Raw genomic sequence first — 19,476 nt, 5'->3', positions numbered from 1 at the left:
TGATGATTAAGGATGCTGAACATTTTTTCAGGTGCTTCTCAGCCATTTGGTATTCCTCAGTTGAGAATTCTTTGTTTAGCTCTGTACCCCATTTTTTAATGGGTTATTTGATTTTCTGGAGTATGTGCACCTTCTAAAGCTAGGAAATGCAGAAACAAAAGGCTGTGTCTTTTGATACTTTGGATCATGGCTTTTCCCTGTTAATTTATATAATAGCCATGACTCATAATTTGGAAAACTATTCAGATCTAATATTTTGTGTAAATCTGCCTTTGAAAGGGAAAATAAATCTAATCTCTGAATAGTTACTTTAAGGTTGTTTCACACAGCAAACTAGTAACTTTATAGTGGTAGGGCAAACAGCTATATACCACATGTAAGTATTCTAACAGTTGTATAGTGGTAGAATAAGAATTTATATCGTTAATTTTAGATTTTTCTATCTAAATACAGTAATTTAGTATTGAGCTACTGTGCGTGTACGAGTGTATGTGTGTATGTGTATAGGTGCACATGCACATATTGTGGAGGTTAGAGGTCAACCCTGGCTGTTGCTCCTCCCTGCTATCCACATTTTTTATTTGTTTTGTTTTGCTTTGAGACAGGGTATCTCATTGGTCTGGAACTTGACAATTAGAGTTGCTGGCTGGTTAACAAGCTCCAGGAATCTTATATCCACATCCTGGACCTGGGAATCCAAATGCTTAGTTTTTGCTTCTTATTTGCCAAAAAATGCCCAGGTTTTTTGTTTGTTTGTTTTTGTCTTTTAATGTGGATCCTGGAGATTCAGTTCAGGTCCTACTGCTTGCATTTCCCAGCTGAAATTCTCCCCAGCATTCACAACCCTGTCCATGAGAGCAGGGAAGGGCAGTTTCATTATCTCCCTAATGAGGACTTCATGGCTTAAATCTTTATAGCCAGTGCACAACAGAATTGCATGACAGTAGAGTGTTTGCCAGATGATCGCAAAGATGGCCTTTTATTTTCTGAAATCGAAGAATTTCTAAAATGAATCAGTCAGAAGACAGGAAAGGCTGTGTTGTTGGACCTGACCCCAGAGACAGCCCCTTACGTTTGTTTGGCTTTCAACTTCATATTTCCCACTCCTTTTGAAGGAGCAAGTCCTTCTTTAAAATCTAGGAATAGAAGGCACTTCTTTTGAACCAGTGGTGAGGCTCTCCTGTCCTTCTACTGATGCCCCAGCTATCAGCTATGGAGCTAAATTTGTTAATAATTATTAACCCAGCAGAAACTCTCTTTAAAAATGAGATTGGGTTCGTTCCACCCACACTAGAGGGAAAAGAATCACTAGGCATGTACGTAAACCATGCACTCCAATGGCCAGATGATCTCAAGTTTTAGGCCAACCTACACTACACAGTGAGCTCCAAACCAGTGGGTTCCAGGATAGTGTGAACTAGAGTGTAAGATCCTGTCCACCCCTGCCTCCCAAAATGATAGAAGAGGATGGGTGTCCATCTCTCTGGTTGTTCAAATACTTACTAGTCCTATCCAACCTTTCTGACCTACAATTCAACTGGTCCACTCCTACCTTCTCTCTCATCAAAGTAGCCATTCTTGTGGGTGGCTGCCATATTCCAACCTCGCAGAGAGGATGAACCACTATGTGAATAAACTAGCTCACACCACTGTATAGCTAACAGCACCATAGCCTTTTAGGGGGTGCATGTAGGTCTTCATATTTTTATTTCAAAATGAGGCCATAAAATGTGTAAAGAGGAGAGCTGTTCCTTTTACCCGAACTCATGGCAATCCTCCTTCCTCTCCCCTCTGAGTGATGGGACTACACTTGGAAATAATAATAATGATATTGTTAAAAATTATAAAACCAAAATAATATATAAAACTATTATACACTACTTATATATTTATTTATATTTAATGTTACATATGGTCTAATATATATAAATTTTAATATATTTTGATATTATTTTGTTTTTTTGAGACAGGCTTTCTCTGTGTAGTCCTGGCCATCCTGGAACTCACTCTGTAGACCTACCCGCCTCTGCCTCCTGAGTGCTGGGATTATAGGCATATGCCACCACAGCCCAGGCTGCAAATTATTTTTAATGTAAACATAATAATCAAGATGTGTATGGTGAGATACACTTAGAAAACTAGCAATCAGGCAACTGAGACAGGAAGATTGAGTAAGAGGCCAGCTCGGACTATATACTGAGATTAAGTCCCATAGAAACAAATATTACAATCATATTCTTGACTGTTATGCTGTACCTATGCATATATATATATATATATATATATATATATATATATATGCTAACAAAGATGGTTATTAACTTGTATAGACTGATCAGTACAAGTTTAGATGTTATTACAGTAAAATATCAAAATTGATTATTTATATTTGAGGTCATGGGAAAGATATTTTGGACTAGAAGAACTATAGACTGGGCTGACCAGCTTTGCCTGAGTCTGACCCCAGAGGACAGGTCCTTAAGTATGTCTGAGTTTAAGTTTCCTATCTTTTACCCTTTTGAAGCATCAAGTCCTCTAAAAAGGTGAGGGTTTTTTTTTGTTTGTTTGTTTGGTTTATTTGTTTTTTAAACACGACTTGTAAGGGAGTATTTAGTGGCAAGGGCTGGGTACAGAGCATGCACTGGGACTGCCTATAAGACATCAGGGCATTCATTTCTTAACTGTTGCTATTACAAAGAGTTCTTATAATGAAACAATGTGTCTTTAAGAAGCCTAATTTACCAATTTGATATTTTGTTTCAATATTTAGGATTGTTTGGATAGATTCGACGATTTACACGCACCCTCAGTTAAATGTCCTAAAAAATCAAAATCAGGAGCAAGACTTTTAGGCAAGAGTCCAGATGATTCCCATAATCAGGCAAAACACTGTGCACGACCATACACTGCTCCAGAGCCTAACAAACGACGAGAAAGTGCCGCCTGGAAATTTGCAAGTCCTCGGATGGTTTCAGCGGGCTTAGTTCACTTATATGCCACCCCAGCGTATGAAATCCGTAAAGTGCGGTCCAAAAGAAAATTAAAAGAGGATATTGAAAAGCGTCCACTCATTAGTGAGATTATCCAGATGCTAGACAATGCAGAATGATATGAGAGGCCACCAGTCAGAATATAATTTCTCCATTAACAAAATGGTTTGGAGATCTATCCTTGTGTGATAGAAGTCAGCAACTAAATTTCATCTTGTTAGACCATTTTGTTATAATTAAAGTGAAAAATAAACAGTCTACGGAAACGTGTTTTTGTTTATAAGCCTTCCAGAACAAACTAAAAAATGTATATTCAGTTGGTGTTCATTAGCAAAGTTTTGTACCCCAGTGCTCCTCTTTTGGGGTGAAGTAGTCTTTAAGTTCCTTAGCATTTGTGGCACTTGGTTATTGCTACCCACCTAGTTTGCCAGTTCTCCATTTGCATCTGTCTGTGCTTAGCAATGGAACTTAACTTAGCGCTAGTTACATTTCTAGATTCAACAGTCTGTAGTTCTCTGAGCTGGTAGAACTTTTGTTCACTTTAATATCATGTACTGCTCTTCCAGGTAGAAAAAATGCAGGGACTAATTTTATTGAGTGATGGGTCCAGGCTAAGAAGCCAAAAGGAACAGTGAGAAAGGCCCAAAGCTAGTAAAAAAAAGAAGTGCTCCCAGCGCTCCAAAAGACTTCAGAAAAGGAAGAGGCAGCTGCCGCCAGGAAGAGCAGAGGTGAGGTCACTGTGAGGCCCAGCTCCCTAGCACCACTCAAAATAACAAAAGAGATTCTAGCTGTGCCAGAGGAACAAGGTAGGCACAAGAAATACAGTTGTAGTGAAGCAGAGGAGAGTGAAGAAAAGCACTGGGAGGTAGCAGGCCACTGGTCAATCGAAAGGAAGAAAACCACTGGTCAGGCTTTAGCAAAGGCATATTTCCCAGAAGGACATCTCAAATTCCTGTACCCCACTAAGATTTTATGACAACATTGTCACTTGCAAGCAGTATCTAAAACATTTCACCATTGATATCTCTGAAGTTTTCCCTGATCAATTACTATTATTATCCCTAATAACATTCCCCAAATAATACCCTCCTGCCTGCCTCTGAACATGGATTTAGCTTTTTATAGCCACTGTGCTCAACCTCAACACTACCCTGGCCTTGATAAAGCCTGATAGCGCTTGGGCTAGAACTTTACCACCAGCACTTGTTTATTAGCCCATCTGGCAGACCTTGAGGCTTGTCAGCCTCCATAATTTCACGAACCAAGTTGTAACATATCAACAGTAGGAGCTCTGACAGGCAACGTCCATGACACCCCTCCTACCTTTGGCATCTGGCACATGCAGGACTTTCTCAGATTGGGAGATGCTAAGGCATTGAGTGGGATGAAGTACAACTCCCTCTATGGCAGCCGCTCAGTGCTCCAGTGGACCTGTCGTCTCCTTCCTCTATGGTCCACTCTAATTTCTCTCACCTCCACTTCCCACCTCCGCGGGTCTTGGCGGCTGTGTCGATAGAGAAACTCTAATGTTCATACTTGAGGCAGAGGCATAGCCAACAAACATGAACAGAATTGCTTCTAACTGCCTATTTAGACTCAAGACCATCATTTTACAGTAACTTTCAACGTCATATAGTCACATAGATTAACTTCCAATCTATATAGTCATATAGATGAAGAAAACCAACTGACATAGACCCCAGTTTATTACAAGTTCAATTACAAACCACTTTTAAAACACTATGCTAGTCTGGATGACAAATGTGCGCTATGGTCTCATGCAGCTGAACACCTAGTTGGTGTTGGTGATCAGCTCTTCGGTGATGCTCTTCGCCCTACAGGAAGAAGTATGCTGCAGAGGGTGCTCTGAGAGCTTGTAGGCTTGGCCCAGTTCCAGTTCCCCGTCTCTGCTTCCTGTGATGTAGCTGAGATAGGACCTCTTAGCTCTCTGCTCCTGCTGCTTTGCCTTCTCTGTCAGTAAGGACAACTAGCCCTCTGCAACTCTTTTGATTGTGGGATTTTATCATAGCAACAAAAATGTAACTAAAACACAACATCTCCTGCTAGGGAGGCAGGGCCATTAACAACAGCATGGGCTTCAAGGTTTACCCCACTACAGAAACAAGCATATAAAAGGCCAACATGCCATTTGTCTCTAAGAGATTGCCTGAAGTTTATACCATGTTATGTAAATTATGTGTAAAAAAGAGATTCTCTCAGCAAACCAAATTAGAATCTGTGTTCTAGCTTTGTTAAGCCACACAAAATATATATAAAAGAGATGTTTAATTTAATACATTTTTATTGAGCTCCCACAGGGTGCATGAATTAATGATCTATAATTTACACAGGTAGAAAAGTGTTATGTTAGCCCCCTCCCCTTTAAAATGCAAATTGCATCTTCTCTTTATAGTTCAAGTGAATTATTTAATGTGAGCAAGGCTCAGTTTGATGTTGCCATATGTAAAAGGAATAGTACAAACATTTTCCCTTCTCCAAAAAAGGGCTTTGTACCAAAATAAACCAGCTTGTTCATCTAACAATAGCTGATCAAAAAGGCTAGTGAATCTGGAAGAAAAGATGCTCTGGAGGCACTGTCCTCTGAGGAAGGGTTCATTCCTCAGAGAACAATAAAATGTAGAAGAAAATTAACTAGCTCAAAAGTTACACTGAGATCCAGAAAGTACCAGTCACAGCTTAAAAAGTGGAAAAGCAGGGGGGGTGTGTGGAAGGGCGGGCAAGTGGACACTAGCTGAGCTGGGCAGAAACTGACGAGGAAGTCGTGCGGGTGCTCTGATCTGGGCAGAGAGGGTAAATCCACGCCCCAGGAACAGAGTGGTTTAACTGATCAATTCTCCAGTGCACCAACTGTATTTTCAAGTATAGATTTGTCATTTGTACCTAACAAGACAGAGGACAAGCAGCAAGGAGAGGCTGTCAAGTATAGAGGACATGAAATGATTTGGCAACCCTAGAATTCCCACACTGGGTCTTTATCATCAGGAAACTGGAATTCCAGCTCGCTCCATGGCGACACTGGTGGCAGTGACGCTGATGGCCTGTTATAAGCAGGTGGCAACAGGGGAAGTATGGAATCCTGGCTTTCTTCTTTCATCTGTTAAAGAAACTTAAAATAGTGACGTGGGCACAGAGACTCAACACAAATTTTATAAGCAATAAATAACTTTTAAAGACATTTTAAAACTTTAAAATTATTTTTAGGTCTTTTCCTTTTAAATGCTTCTAATTCTGACAATCAGAGAAAACCAAAGACTTAAAAGCTAAATAAACTAATTTTAAGCAGAATTATTCTGCCCTGTCATTATTTCTAGGTAAGACAGATACCAGTTTTAAGTTAATAAAAATATAGTGTGTGTAACATGTTATCTTTACTGCTTTGTTTTTGAAGAATAAAAATCTTTTAAATATTCTATATATAATTAAGGGCACTAGATGGCTCAGCAGGCAAAGGTGCCAAGGGTGTTTCACACCTATACTTGAAAAATCTAAGCTCTATCCTGGGGTCCACACAATGGAGTGAGAGAGTGACTTCCACAAGTGTCCTTATGACACATTCATGAACATACACCATGTACACACACACACACACACACACTAAAATGAGCCTAAAATTAACTACTAAAAATGTTCTTATTTTAATTCTATTTTATAGGGAAGTTATTATTAAATTTTTTGTAACCCAGGTGTCCTATGAAGCCAACTAATAAAGGCTTTTAAAAATAATATTTTAAAATATTTAAAACAATGGATAATAGGCCAGCTCACCTGCTTGAAGAATACATGGGACAACAAACTGCTTGCTGATGGCCTGAAATTTTTGAAAAAGTTATTAGAAAATAAAACCTAACATCAGAAAATGTGTGTATGTGTACATTATTGTGTTTGTGTGTGTGTGTGTGTGTGTGTGTATGTACACACACAAAACTGTTTTAACTTCTTAGGAGTTTCCAAAGGTGCCTTAGCAGACACACTAAGAACTGATTTGTACATGGCAGCTCAGCTGGGCGTGGCATGGCCAAGAAAGGAGCCCAACTGCTCTCCATACCTGCTCATCACCTGGACTTGTTCTTTGCACTGACCCTCTTCAGATTAAGTTTTCTGATCGAGATACATTAATTTTATGGGAAGAGTAATATCGTAAAACTACTATAAGATGTAAAGCACATATGTTTTATGCTACTTGGAGGTGACCAGGATTACCTTTTCTCAGGATCTTGCTGCAAACACAGCTGCACCAAGCTAAAAAAGGCAGGAGAGAACGTCTTTGTGGATGGCGTATGGAGCCGGTCACTATTGACTGTGTGAGTTCCAGTGGAGACAAGCACACTCTCTCCAATTCCAGAGTCTACTCCTGACTGGGAATTTCTCATTCTAGAGTCTGACTGAGGAAAAATACTGACATCCAGTGGGCTATACGGAGGACCTTTCAGTTTCTGTAATAGCATCTAGGAGAAAGGAAAACATCTATAGGTAAAACATGTACACAAAAGTGCTAATAAAGCTCTAGAGTCTACAACAAACATGGTGAATACAAGTTATCTGGACCTAAGAAAGCTGTCACAGCTAAGTTCCGGGGCATTACCTGAGTCCTGTGCATGTCCTGGAAAGGTACCTGCCCGCTGGCCAATTCACAGGCTGTGATGCCAACACTGTAAATATCTGACTTCACATTATAGCCATGTAAATCCTGTAAGCACAACAGGGAGCCTTAGTACAAACAGCAGAGTGGTATCCAGGCGTTCTCTTGATTAAGGATGGTGAGCCACGAAAAAGAGCCCCCAAAGCACAAAATCAAGATCCACCTGGTAAATGCTTTCACAATTTTAAATTCCTAACACACGTGTGAGAAGAGAAAAGGTCTTGTGGCAGCCATTCACCAAATAACCAAGGACACAGCTGTCCTTTAGTCAAACTCAAAGACATTTGAGACGCACAGACACAACAGCAATAGCCACAGCTGACCTGTCTCAGTAGTTCTGGACTCAGCCACGGCTGCACTGATGTGCTGAACTGTGGGAAATCAAACACAGCCCTATGCCTTTGTCCGTGCTTAAGCAAACTATGCAGGTGGGACAGGCCAGAGAGGGTCACCAGGCCATCACCAGAAATGAGGATATGGCTGGCTTTAAAACTCCTAGAACAAAAAGAAACAATCCTAAGAACTAGGGATCTGGCCCATGAGGAATGAATAAAAGTGTGCTGAGAACATACCCTCATCCTCCCTTGGAAAGTAAACACCCTTTATAACACAGCAGTGTACCATAGGAACTGAAAATACATGACACCTGCAAGGAGTCAAAGAACTCGTTAGGTACTTAACATAGCACCAGAACAGGGGGGCTATCAAAGAAATGAAATGAAAGGGTCAATTTTGCTACTTGAGGATGCACTCAAGTTTACAGTAGTTATTCAAGGTTCAATGAAATAACAATAAAGTCTCTGTGGGATACCATCACTTATAAAGATATGTCATGTTAAAGTTCTTCTAACTGTCCTATAGATGATGCAAGAGCCTTGTTTTCCCATCTAAAACACTACATTTGGACATTATCAGAGTGGGACAGCCAATAATCTGGTAAGGTGAAAAGAACCTCCATTTGAATACATCCAACTTGGAATCTTCAGTCAGAACGCTGCTGACAAACAAGGAACCCAGCAGCAAGCGTTAAGGAGACAAAACCAACAAGCAAATCTACTCAAAATTAATCTACAGTGAAACACAAGATTCTTGAGGAGCACAGGGAGAACTGGTATGTAGTATGGTGCTCTGCAGGTCTAAAGACCACTCAGAGGAAAGAACTGTATAACTCACACAAGATAGAAACACGACATAAGCTGGAAAGTAGCTAAAGATGCTCTTTATTTTCAAAAACAAAACAAAACAAAAAACCAAAACCCCACCACTAACAACAACAAAATCCCAGCTGATAATCTGGGCATGAGTTGCTCCCTACCCCCCCCCCAACCCCCAACTTCACTAAGCATGCTCTCTACTCTCCCGCCACACCAGTGTGCACACACCAGTGCCAACCCAGCATGCACACTGTGGCATGAACATTTCTGCTGAACAGACATGAATGGTAGGCACCACTGTTATCTACTGGTCAGATATCTATTGGTTATCTTCAATTTTCATTTATTAGTTTCTTATCCCTTCTTTTCTAACACTTATCTTTACAAAAGTTTCTCTGGATGACTTCTTTAAAATTCTTTCTCTTGTGTAGACTGTAAGTAAGCAAATACCTATGGATACAGCCATTTTGGTGCAGATAGTTCAACCCTTGTACTGCTCCAAAGAGAATGTTTCTTATTAAAGTCTCACTCATTCCATCAGGAAAGTAGGTCCTTAGGAGCTGACTTGCTGAACCTGAAAGAAAGCCCAGATGTATTCAGATGAACATTTAAAGTGATTTTACTTTCAACTATGCTTTAAGTACTCTTTTCAATCATAAGGAGACAAACATGTGCCTCTTACTTTTTGAGTATAGCCAATTTCCCACGCAGACACAACTTCCCTTCAAGAATCATTGCCATCATCATCACCATCATCACCATCATCATTATCATCATGACCATCATCACCAAAACAAACAGAACTGAGGCTTGAATCTAAGACCTCATACATGGTATTACTGTGCTTTGTCCCCAGATCTCTATCCATCTTTTTATTTTAACGTAGAATCTCATTTAAGTTGCTGAGGTTGGCCTTGACTTGTGATCCTCCTGTCTCAGCTTCCTAAGTAGCTTATAGTTTTGTGCCACCTGTGTCACCAGACCTGGCTAGAAATATTTAATCCTAATCCCTAATTCCTAGCCCCTTCTTTCTCCCTCCTTGCTATTTTCTTTTTTGGAGGAGGGGCTGGGAATATAACATATAATATATAGCATTTGCCTACCCTGCTCAAGGCCCTGTATTCAACCCCAGTCACACCACACACACACACACACACACACACACACACACTCCTTTTAGTGACTTTTAAAAATAGAATTTTTCAGTATTGAATAAAAATGTGTATATGTGATATTTTAAATTTAGAAGTAATTCACAAGAGCTGCTCTAAACCCCAAAGCTCTAGAATCCATTGCTATGAGTTCAGTACATTTACTGGAAAATGAGCTGTGCTAAGCACCAGGGCTGATAGAAACTGTGAGTGATTTCCTCCTGTAAGCAGCACAGGTAAGGAAGCCGGGCACTCCCCTGGGTCTACAGTTCACTGAGATCAGTTCATAGGACAGCAAAGCAGAGGCAGACACTGTGCTTACACCGGGAAACTATTTCTGCTTGCAAGACAGCCACTACTCTCTACCAAGAGAGGGAAGGAAGCTGAGGGAGGGCACTGTGTCCCAGGGCACAGCACTTTCAGAGAATCAGTGGTGGTTGGTGGATTACCATTCCCATTCTGCTCTAAAAAAGCAGCAGCAGAAATACAGTATGAAATCTAGAATTGGCCACTAAATCTATAAATTAAAAGTAGTGAATGATAGATACAAGACCCCACTCTATTTTTACAATGATACCATTCATGTTAAACAATTAGTTGTTTTACTTAAAACCATTTTCTTACCGTAGGCCATAAATGGAGAAATAACCCAAAGCCAGCTGCCAACAGTGAACACTGTCCAATAAGTTGTAATATTGGGATGTTGGAAAAAGTGAGACAGAATCACTGCTCTCTAGGATAAATATAAAAGAGAAAAGACGTTTAAAAGTCACCTTTTTCTTTTTAAATAGCAGTGATTGTGCCTAATACTCAAGGGAGCATGTTAGCTTTTGCTTCTAAATTTCATAGTTGTTCCAGAAAATACATGACACTGACTTGTGTTTTATAAGGCACTTTTAAAATGTCAGAAAACTTGTCCAGAAGCACACAGTGAAAAAGAAATGTGACTTAGTTTACCTCCAAAGGGAATACATTTAAATACTGTATAAGTTTTTGCTGTAGAAAATGAGGACAGGGGAAATCACTAACACATTATGGAGAGAACCACTGTAAATATTTTAGCAGAGTTTCTCCCAATCTTTTCCACCCCAAGCTACCTACCTACCTACTTACCTGCCGACCTGTTTTTAAAATGTTTTTACATTTATTTACTTATTTGCTGGGGAGGGACATGCACATGCCACAGTACCCACGTGGACACCAAAGACATAATGCAGGACTTGCTCGTCTTTTTCCATCACGTGGGCTCCTGAGGTCAAGCTCAGGCCATGAGGTTAGAAATAAGCACCTTTACTTGCTGAGACATCTCCTCACCCTCTTAGAAAGAGTTTAGAATTTGAGACAATACTAAAATAAATTTCCCCCTTTGCACAAAAAAAAATGATTAGAAACAACAAAGTAATTATATATACCTGAAATATAATCCCATTAAAATTTATCAATTCTGAGGTTAATTTTGCTTAAATGATAGAAAAACTTCTTTCCTGTTTGTCATTAGACTGACTGAGGGTGTTGTCAGTCAGTCTCCAGTGTAACACTGAAATATGCCACTCACTTGAAGAATTCGTAGTGTTTACCAACGTTTGAATATATTTGATCTATCAGCTAATACATCTGCTTTCATGTGTTCTTCCCAGTCTGGTAACTGCATGACTTAGTTAAATTTACTTTCTTTAACAGAACTATCAGTTGGGGACAGAAAATTTCACAATCCTCTCAAACAGACATCCCAGCTAACACTTCCTTCCTTTGTATCATTACCTGTAAAGCTTTCAGACGTTCTTCAGTGCAGCTTTCCAGGTTTGTAATTTTTACAGTTACCAGTGTTCCTGTAGGAGTGTGCCGTGCAAGATGAACAGAGGTCAAGTTGTCAAACCCTCTTCCTGCAGTCACACAGAAAACCCATGGTAACAGTCAAAGCAGGAGAAAAGTGGACACTATCCACTTCAGCAAAATTTGAAACTCCCTGCCGTTCCAAAACTACTAAGAAAATGAAAAGGTTCAGGTATCCTCAGCATCACAGTGATATCCATAACTCAAACTCCTCACTCCCCACACTTCAACCCAGGCCATTCCCAGCTACTCAAGAGAGAGGCCATTACTACCCAGTTAGGGTAGTCAACACTGCTGCTCAGGGAGGTGGGAGCTCCCTCATGTAGGAGATGTAGCCTGCCTACCAGCAGTTCTCAATGGTACCAAGCTCAGGTCTCCACTCACACGACTCAAATTGCCTGCTGGTATGTGATTCAGACATGACCCTTACTTCAACAGTGTGTCCCTCCTGGACTTCTTTTTATTAAAAGATACATCTTATTTTACATGTGTGTGGGGTTTGCGCACATGCATGTGTATGTATACCTCCTGCATGGTGCCATAGATCCCCTGGATCTGGAGTTATAGACAGTTGTGAAATGCCACGTGGGTGCTGGGAATTCAAACTCTATAGGAACAGCCAGTACTCATAACTGCTGAGCCATCTCTACAGCCCTTGATCTTTTTAAAATTTTCTTAATTTTTTGAAGTTTTCCTTAGTGCATCTTTGTCATATTTAGCCTTCCAACTCCTCCTCCACCCTCAAAAAGACATTAAGCGTTCTTTTCTTCATACCACCCTTACTTTCTTGTCCACTCAACTTTGAGTTTTCTCCATGACTTTCTAGCCATCCATTTTAAGGAAACATCTTTGGAAGAACCAAAAGACTTCTATATAACTTAATGGGCAGGTTTTGCACAAAGGGTCACATGCCATACATTTTCAGGTCTCACACTTTCCTTCTAGTGGCCTGGAGCTGCCCAGACTCACTGTTTCAAAGGTCATGTAACAGGCAATGGGAAAGGAAGGCAATCTCTGACTTTAGTGAAGACACCTGCACCGCAGCACAGACTAGAGTACAGGTCAGTACAGTGCGATGCCTCACACATCTGGATGGACGGTGTCTGTCAGACTGACAACTGTGTTTAGACTCTATTCACTTGTTCTGTGTACACTTTTATTTATCAGTGCACTTTCTTTTGTCATTAAGATTTTACTTAGGTACTAAAATGTTTTTTATCAGGAGTGTATATTTTATTTACCAATATACAAAAAAATAAAGGATAAGCCATTGACTGAAAACATTAAGAGTGTTTATATCTGATAAGATTTTCATTAAAAACTTATAAAGAACTCTTGGAATTTTATAAGACAGAAAGCAATTCAATAATAATAATAATAATAATAATAATAATAATAATAATAGACATATGAAAAGATGCTCAATCTAGAGAAAGGCATATTAAAACAACATCACACCACTGCATATTTACAGTAACTGCTAAAATTATGGCTTGATGAACAAACTGTCATATAGGCAAACAATGAAATGCTATTCAGCAATCCCAAGTCTCTCCTTACAAGCCCTGGCGACTACTGATCTGCCTGATGTATATCACAGAGGGTACCAAAAGAAAAAAGTTTGAGTCTTTTGTGCTTGGCTTCTTTCACTTAGCACAATGCTTCTGAGATTTACCTGTGCTCCAAGTATCTGACTTCCCGTGTTGCTGGAAAAATGCATTAAGTGGCTCCATCATAGGAGCCATTTATGTATTCCTAGGTGGTGGGCATTTGAGTTGAAGTTTCCCTGACTACCCCTACACAGGTCCGTAAGAAGACACATCTTCCTTTCTTTATGGTAAGTACCTGCACTTGAGATTTCCAAGGCATGTGGTCAATACAGGTTTGAATTTAAGAGCTGCCAAGCTCTTTCCTAATGTGGCTGAACTATTTTTGCATTCTTACAAACAATGCATGAGAGCTGAACGTGCTTGGCCCACTCACTCCCCAAAGCCTATAAGATACCATCCCACAAATCAGTCAATCCTTTCACAATGTATAAGCCACCATGTTCGAAAGCTCCACCTCTGTCTGATCACTGGACTCATTCCTGACTCGGCAAAGCCTAATGCCTGTGGCAGAGTACCCACGCGCGCAGCAATGCGCTGCCAAGGCTCTGACTCTGGTTGCCCAGCTTCATTTGGTTTCTTGCAAGTCTTTTCTTCTGGCCAACAATTCTGTGAGTTAGCAATATTATTCAAAACCTCCTCAGACAGCCAAGATTGCTCTCTGTAGTTTGTATTTAAACAACAACAAGCAGCCACAACTCCCCTTAAGAGGCATGCCGTTTTTGCCATTATTCTCCACTCCCAGAACTGCTGACTTGCTACTCAGTTTTCTCTGTTCTGCTACTGAGTGATGAACTAAAATTAGTTAACTGGTTCCCATCCACTACATTAGGTAATCTTTATACTCAAAGGCATACATACATTATAAATCAGTCTTCAAAGCTAGGGATAGACATCTTTAAGAGGTTCCTTTAACACATCTCTCCTCTAATGCCCTCTAATGTCTCACACGTACTCTTCTCCATGTTCGCATCCCAGAGAAGAGAAACCTCAAGTCAGAGCTTTTTTTTTATAGCCTCAAGCCAACAGTGTCACTGGTTTTTAGTGATTAATTAGTGTTCCTGAATGTTCAGAGCAAATGTTTCACAACATAAAGCTATAAACAGGAACTGATTTTGTTTTATACTTAAATGAGAATTTTTTTACAATAAAATTTGGATAAAATATAAATTAACGAGTAATTTGGATTAAGTGTCATGACTGAAAAAAAAATTGTATGACTTGATTTAAATTCCTACCCTGTAAAAATTAAACCCATAAAACTAAAAACCTCCTACAAAGATTCAAGTATTACTTAGGTTATCTAAACTTCTCTTTCTCTCTTTTCTTTTTTTCCTAAATGTACTTCAGTGGAAAAGTCATACTAGACAGAAATCTTAAAATATGAGTGATTATTTTTAAACAGACATAAAATGCTTTAGAGTCAGCTAACAGACCCAGCTAAAATCCAATTTTATGCTGTAGGTAACAAGGAAGAAAGGCATGCCTATAAAATAATCTGTGTGCCACAGTTTCCTCTGTAGCATGGAAGAGGCAAGGGAGACAAGCCCAGCATCATTACCTATTTCCACTTGCAGTTCATAGTGAGACACGTTAGTGGAGCATATAACTTCATTGGCTCTAGCAGACGGAGGGGGCCGGGAAATGGCTGACTCATCAACCTGCATTGTTTTTACATAATAAAAATAAAACAGAATAAACATATTAGTCCCCCAATTTGATCTCCCTATCCCGACAGAAAATATTGACAGCACTAGAAGGTGACTGAAAAGGATATTTTAAGATCTAGAAGGAATTTAGCACTTGCTAACCGATGTCAGGTTTCAGCCTGAAGAGAGAAGGGCAGAAAAAACAGATGGGCAAGAGCGAGACATACTTCCCATCTCGTTTTCAGTAAAACTTCTAGAAGGTTCTAAGAATAGATGATAATTGTTAAGTGTTTAAGGGAGGAACTGCAAGGACCTGTGAGGATATTCTAGGCTGTGTTCTTGCTTTGAGTCTGAGGTATATGCTTTGTTAACAGTAAAGACGTCTTTCATATGATAAAATGAAGAGAAGGTCAGATAGAAATATAACCCTAAGGAGACGGGAGGTCAGTGCTACAGGCCTGCCAGCTGAAGGTGCCCGTAGCAGTGTGAGGTCTCGTGGGGTGCTCTGGAGTCAGCGGCAGGTCTGTATCTAACTATAGCAGCAGTGAAATAGCACACAGGAAGGAGAAAGAGGAGGCCTGACCTACTAGCATAATATGATATCCATGAGGATGTCCTAAAGGACAGCAGGGCCCCAAAGGACACTAAGAAGCCTTTGCGGGAACCAGCAGGTGGCAAGGCTCTTGTTACTGCCTCTAAGGAGGTGAGAAGGAAGCGGGGGAACCAACAGTATGATGTGTGAGGAACTGTGCTAACTCCATTTATATCTAACTCTTTAATCAGGAGAAACAGGTTAAAGCCAGTAGATGGAGTTATATAGATGGTGACAAGTATGTTTCCAAAACTTGAGAACAGACTGGTAACCCTTTACTTATGGTGAAGCACAAATAAAAGGGCATAGAAGAGAATTCTATCATACAGTTGAAAGTAAGCCCAATTTGGGGTGGGATGATACCATAAGCTAATTTGGCTGTTTTAGAATAGGGAGCATTCAGCTAAACAGATGTAAAGAAAACATAAAATAAAAAGAAGAGTGTATAACAATGTCTTAAAATTTTAAAGTGTTATCAATCTGTAAGACTGTTAGAAATGCTAGACACATAAAGCACCAAGGTTTATTTTTATAACTTATAAAATGGCAGTTATAAAACTTATAACTTATAAGATGGCTCAGTGGTTCAGAGCACTGGCTGCTCTTCTAGAGGACACAGGTTCAATTCCCAACACCCACATGGCAGCTAACTATAACTGGGGTTATAAGTGTAACTCCAGTTCCAGGGAATCGAATGGTCTCTTCTAGACTCTGCAGGCACTTCATGTATGTGCTACACAGACATACGTGCAGGCTAAACACACATAAAATATGTGCATGATGATGGGCTGAAATCAGCTAACCACCCCACCTCTAATTCCCTCCATCTATTGCAGGAGGGAAATAGTCTTCTTAAAACTAGATGTTACAAGCAAATATTCAAAGGCTATGGGTCTTTTTTATTTGCTGAGGTTTTTAAATTTTGTCTGTTGTTTTTGAGACAGGGTCTAGCTCTTCAACCCAAAGTCTCCTCCTGTCCTAGTCTGTCTTGTTATGAACCCATAGTGAACTCCTAACTCACTCAAGAGCAACTGAATGTCTAACTCTTTTAGTGTTCTTCTTTCTCTAGTTTTCCTTTTCCTTCCTTCCTTCCTCCCTCCCTTCCTTCCTTCCTTCCTTCCTTCCTTCCTTCCTTCCTTCCTTCCTTCCTTCCTTAGGAAAGGTTTCCTAGCCCAGATACTGGCCTTGAATTTGTGGCAATCCTCCTGTCGCAATCTCTTAAGAGTTAGTAGTACAGACACAAGCCATTATACCTGGCAACAGACCAATTTTCAAAAAGTAGAATAAATAAAGCAGCAAGTCTGATGTTTCTTCCCAGAGAGGCTGAGATCAAACTGACAGTGAAAATATGAACCATGAAGAAAATGTCACCGTAATCACAGTAAGTCAGCATGGGCTGACAGAAACTCATCTCAAACTAACCTCACTTCTCTTATTAATTTTACTACTAGAGAACTACAAAGCGAAGTTATGGCTTGCTCCCTGTCCTAGTTTCATGTCTGCTTCTGTGATTAGATATCCAGACAAAAGCTAACTTAGGAAGAAAGGGTGTGCTTTAGCTTACAGTTCCAAAGGAATACAGTCTACCACAGCAAGAAAAGCAGCATTGGAGAAGCAAGAGGCCAGCTCATCACACAGCCTCAGAGGTGAGGGGCAGAGGCAGAGCAGGAAGGCAGATGAGGCTAAAGTGGAAACTTAGGGGTTTTGGGGAAAGTCTGTATCTGAAGGTGTTTTGCTGGGGCAGGCCTGTGAAGGAGTGTTTTCCTGAAGCAGACACAGATGAAAGAATGTCTAGTTAAAGCAAATACATGAAAGGACACACGGTGCCAAGAAGGATCCAACAGATGGTGGACGACGCTGGGTGGTATTGGTACATTTTGCTATACCTTAATCTTAATGGTCATTGTTGTTGTGACTTCATAAGAAAGAAATGTACCAAAAAACTTCTGGTGGTGTTCTGGCAGCTTCTTGCTGCTTCTGTGGACTCAGGCTGATTGGCAGAGTGATACAGACTCACGTAGAGTTTTGCTAAGACATACTCATGTGGTGAGGCAAGACCCTTGGGAGAACACATGATGTCTGGAGGGAATATAAATAGGAGTCAAAGGACAGTGATGAGGGCTTGCATAGCTAGCTTTGCAACACTTCGTTGGTCTCATGTCTTAATCTTCACTGATCTTCATTTTGTGGAGAGGCACAGAAGAGAACTTCTCCTGTTGTCCGTGCTGGTCATGGTCCCTGTGCTGACTTGTGCTGATTCGGTGGAGGCCTGGCTTTCTGCTGGGTCATGCCACTGCTGCTGATTTGTGTTTGCTACCCCGACATTATTGAACTGGGCTGCTGCTATACATTCTGACAAAGCAGATTGGATTTGCTCCAAAGAACTAGTTCTAAACACGTCCACTTCCCCCATATCCTAATACCCTTTCTTCTACTACCTTTGGCGGGCTAGGAAGGGTAAAGCATTTAAAAACCCATATTAAAAGTAGGATTTAAAAAAATTTTAAGCCAACACCAGGCCATAAAACCTCAAGGCTCCCTCCTAGGGCTCCCTTCTATCAAGGCTCCCTACTTCCTGTCGGTTCCATATCCTTCTCAAACAGCACCAACAGCTAAGGACCAAGTGCTCAAACACATAAGCTATGGGGATATTTTATATTCAAAATACAACTATCTTTATCCCAGTAGAATGTTTAATGACTTCCTGAAGATGCAAAAGGCCCAATTTAAGCAGAAAAATCTGGTAGATATCTCTAAAAACACTTCACGGAAGATGGTTTCACTGGTTTGGTTTTTAAACCATGCTTTGAAGTCTGTTCCTTAGTTATCTCAGAGTCAGAAACTGGATTTAGCCAGCAAACCTAGGGTATATTCTTGTTAACTGTTTTGTTTAGGCTAATATATCTTTAGCATCATCAGGCTTAAGTGAAGTCTCATGGGAAACAAAATCATAATTAGAAGTTTTATAGTTTATAATGGGAAACTAGTGTAAGATGTCAAAGTACTTAAATTGGTATCATTGTAACCTAACATTTAATCCAGTGTACAGTAAGTATCCCTCCTGACGAAAAGCTACAAGTTGTCAGTAGGAGACAACTGATACTGCTCTTATGCATCAGCCCAGGGAGCACTCAGGAGGCCTTGCTAAGCTCTAGGCACCAGTTTCCATCCCAGAACTTCTCCAGTTTGCTTTTCCTCATGGAACTTCAAGTCAGGCCTCTCTTTCCCTCACTGAAGATTTTTTTGGGTCCAACTTAAAATACAAAAGGGCTCCAAACCCAGAGGTTAAGAAGAATACTAGCATGGGAATTTCTAGAGTTTTGGGGCTCAATAACAGCACAGAGACAAGTCATGTGCCTGACTTACCTCAGTCTGAAGAAAGGGTTAGAGACCACCTCCTATTACACACAACGGAAGACGGAATTCTTGTGAATAAACATGACACTGGTTAAAGGAAGGCCTGTGTGAGGTTTTATCTTTTGCTGTCCATTGCAATGCTACATGCTGGCCACCAATATAGAAGCTCTGTGTGTGTGTGTTTCAAGAACTTAAATGGTTAGTGGCAGGAGGGAACACCACCAGTACTTATTAAAATATTCATACTATAGGCCTCAGATAAACTATAAGTAAAAATAACTGGAATTACTTTATGCTGTAACAAAATTTTCTAAGCAGGTTTCACTGCATAGCAAAATTTGTAGTATAAATTAAGAATTAAGAGGAGTAAAGACACTCGCAAGATTTTGCTGAAAGGACCCAGATATAGCTATCTCTTGTGAGGCTATACTGGGGCCTAGCAAGCACAGAAGTGGATGCTCACAGTCAGCTATTGGATGGATC

At 40.2% G+C, this 19,476-nt stretch overlaps 2 protein-coding genes across 2 annotated transcripts in view; one reads left to right on the top strand and one right to left on the bottom strand.

The window, feature by feature from the left end:
* C2cd6 (C2 calcium dependent domain containing 6) overlaps positions 1-3,109 on the top strand; it is a 96,962-nt gene extending 93,853 nt beyond the window's left edge. The window contains exon 20 of the mRNA XM_021159194.2: positions 2,771-3,109. Within this exon, the coding sequence (XP_021014853.2) occupies positions 2,771-3,109 (339 nt within the window). The remainder of the gene's footprint in view (positions 1-2,770) is intronic.
* A 2,165-nt stretch (positions 3,110-5,274) lies between these two features.
* Positions 5,275-19,476, bottom strand: part of Stradb (STE20 related adaptor beta) — a 21,041-nt gene continuing 6,839 nt past the window's right edge. The window contains exons 4-12 of the mRNA XM_021166319.2: positions 14,957-15,056; positions 11,717-11,838; positions 10,580-10,688; positions 9,255-9,378; positions 7,974-8,145; positions 7,594-7,698; positions 7,212-7,456; positions 6,777-6,819; positions 5,275-6,105 (exon numbers count right to left, since the gene is read on the bottom strand). Coding sequence (XP_021021978.1) covers positions 5,962-6,105; positions 6,777-6,819; positions 7,212-7,456; positions 7,594-7,698; positions 7,974-8,145; positions 9,255-9,378; positions 10,580-10,688; positions 11,717-11,838; positions 14,957-15,056 — 1,164 coding nt within the window. The 3' untranslated portion in view covers positions 5,275-5,961. The remainder of the gene's footprint in view (positions 6,106-6,776; positions 6,820-7,211; positions 7,457-7,593; positions 7,699-7,973; positions 8,146-9,254; positions 9,379-10,579; positions 10,689-11,716; positions 11,839-14,956; positions 15,057-19,476) is intronic.

The sequence above is a fragment of the Mus caroli genome, chromosome 1 (genome assembly GCF_900094665.2).
Source record: "Mus caroli chromosome 1, CAROLI_EIJ_v1.1, whole genome shotgun sequence".
In the NCBI taxonomy this organism is placed as follows: Eukaryota; Metazoa; Chordata; class Mammalia; order Rodentia; family Muridae; genus Mus; species Mus caroli.
The sequence above is the reverse complement of the archived record's forward strand: the minus strand, read 5'-3'. Positions and strand labels throughout refer to the sequence as shown.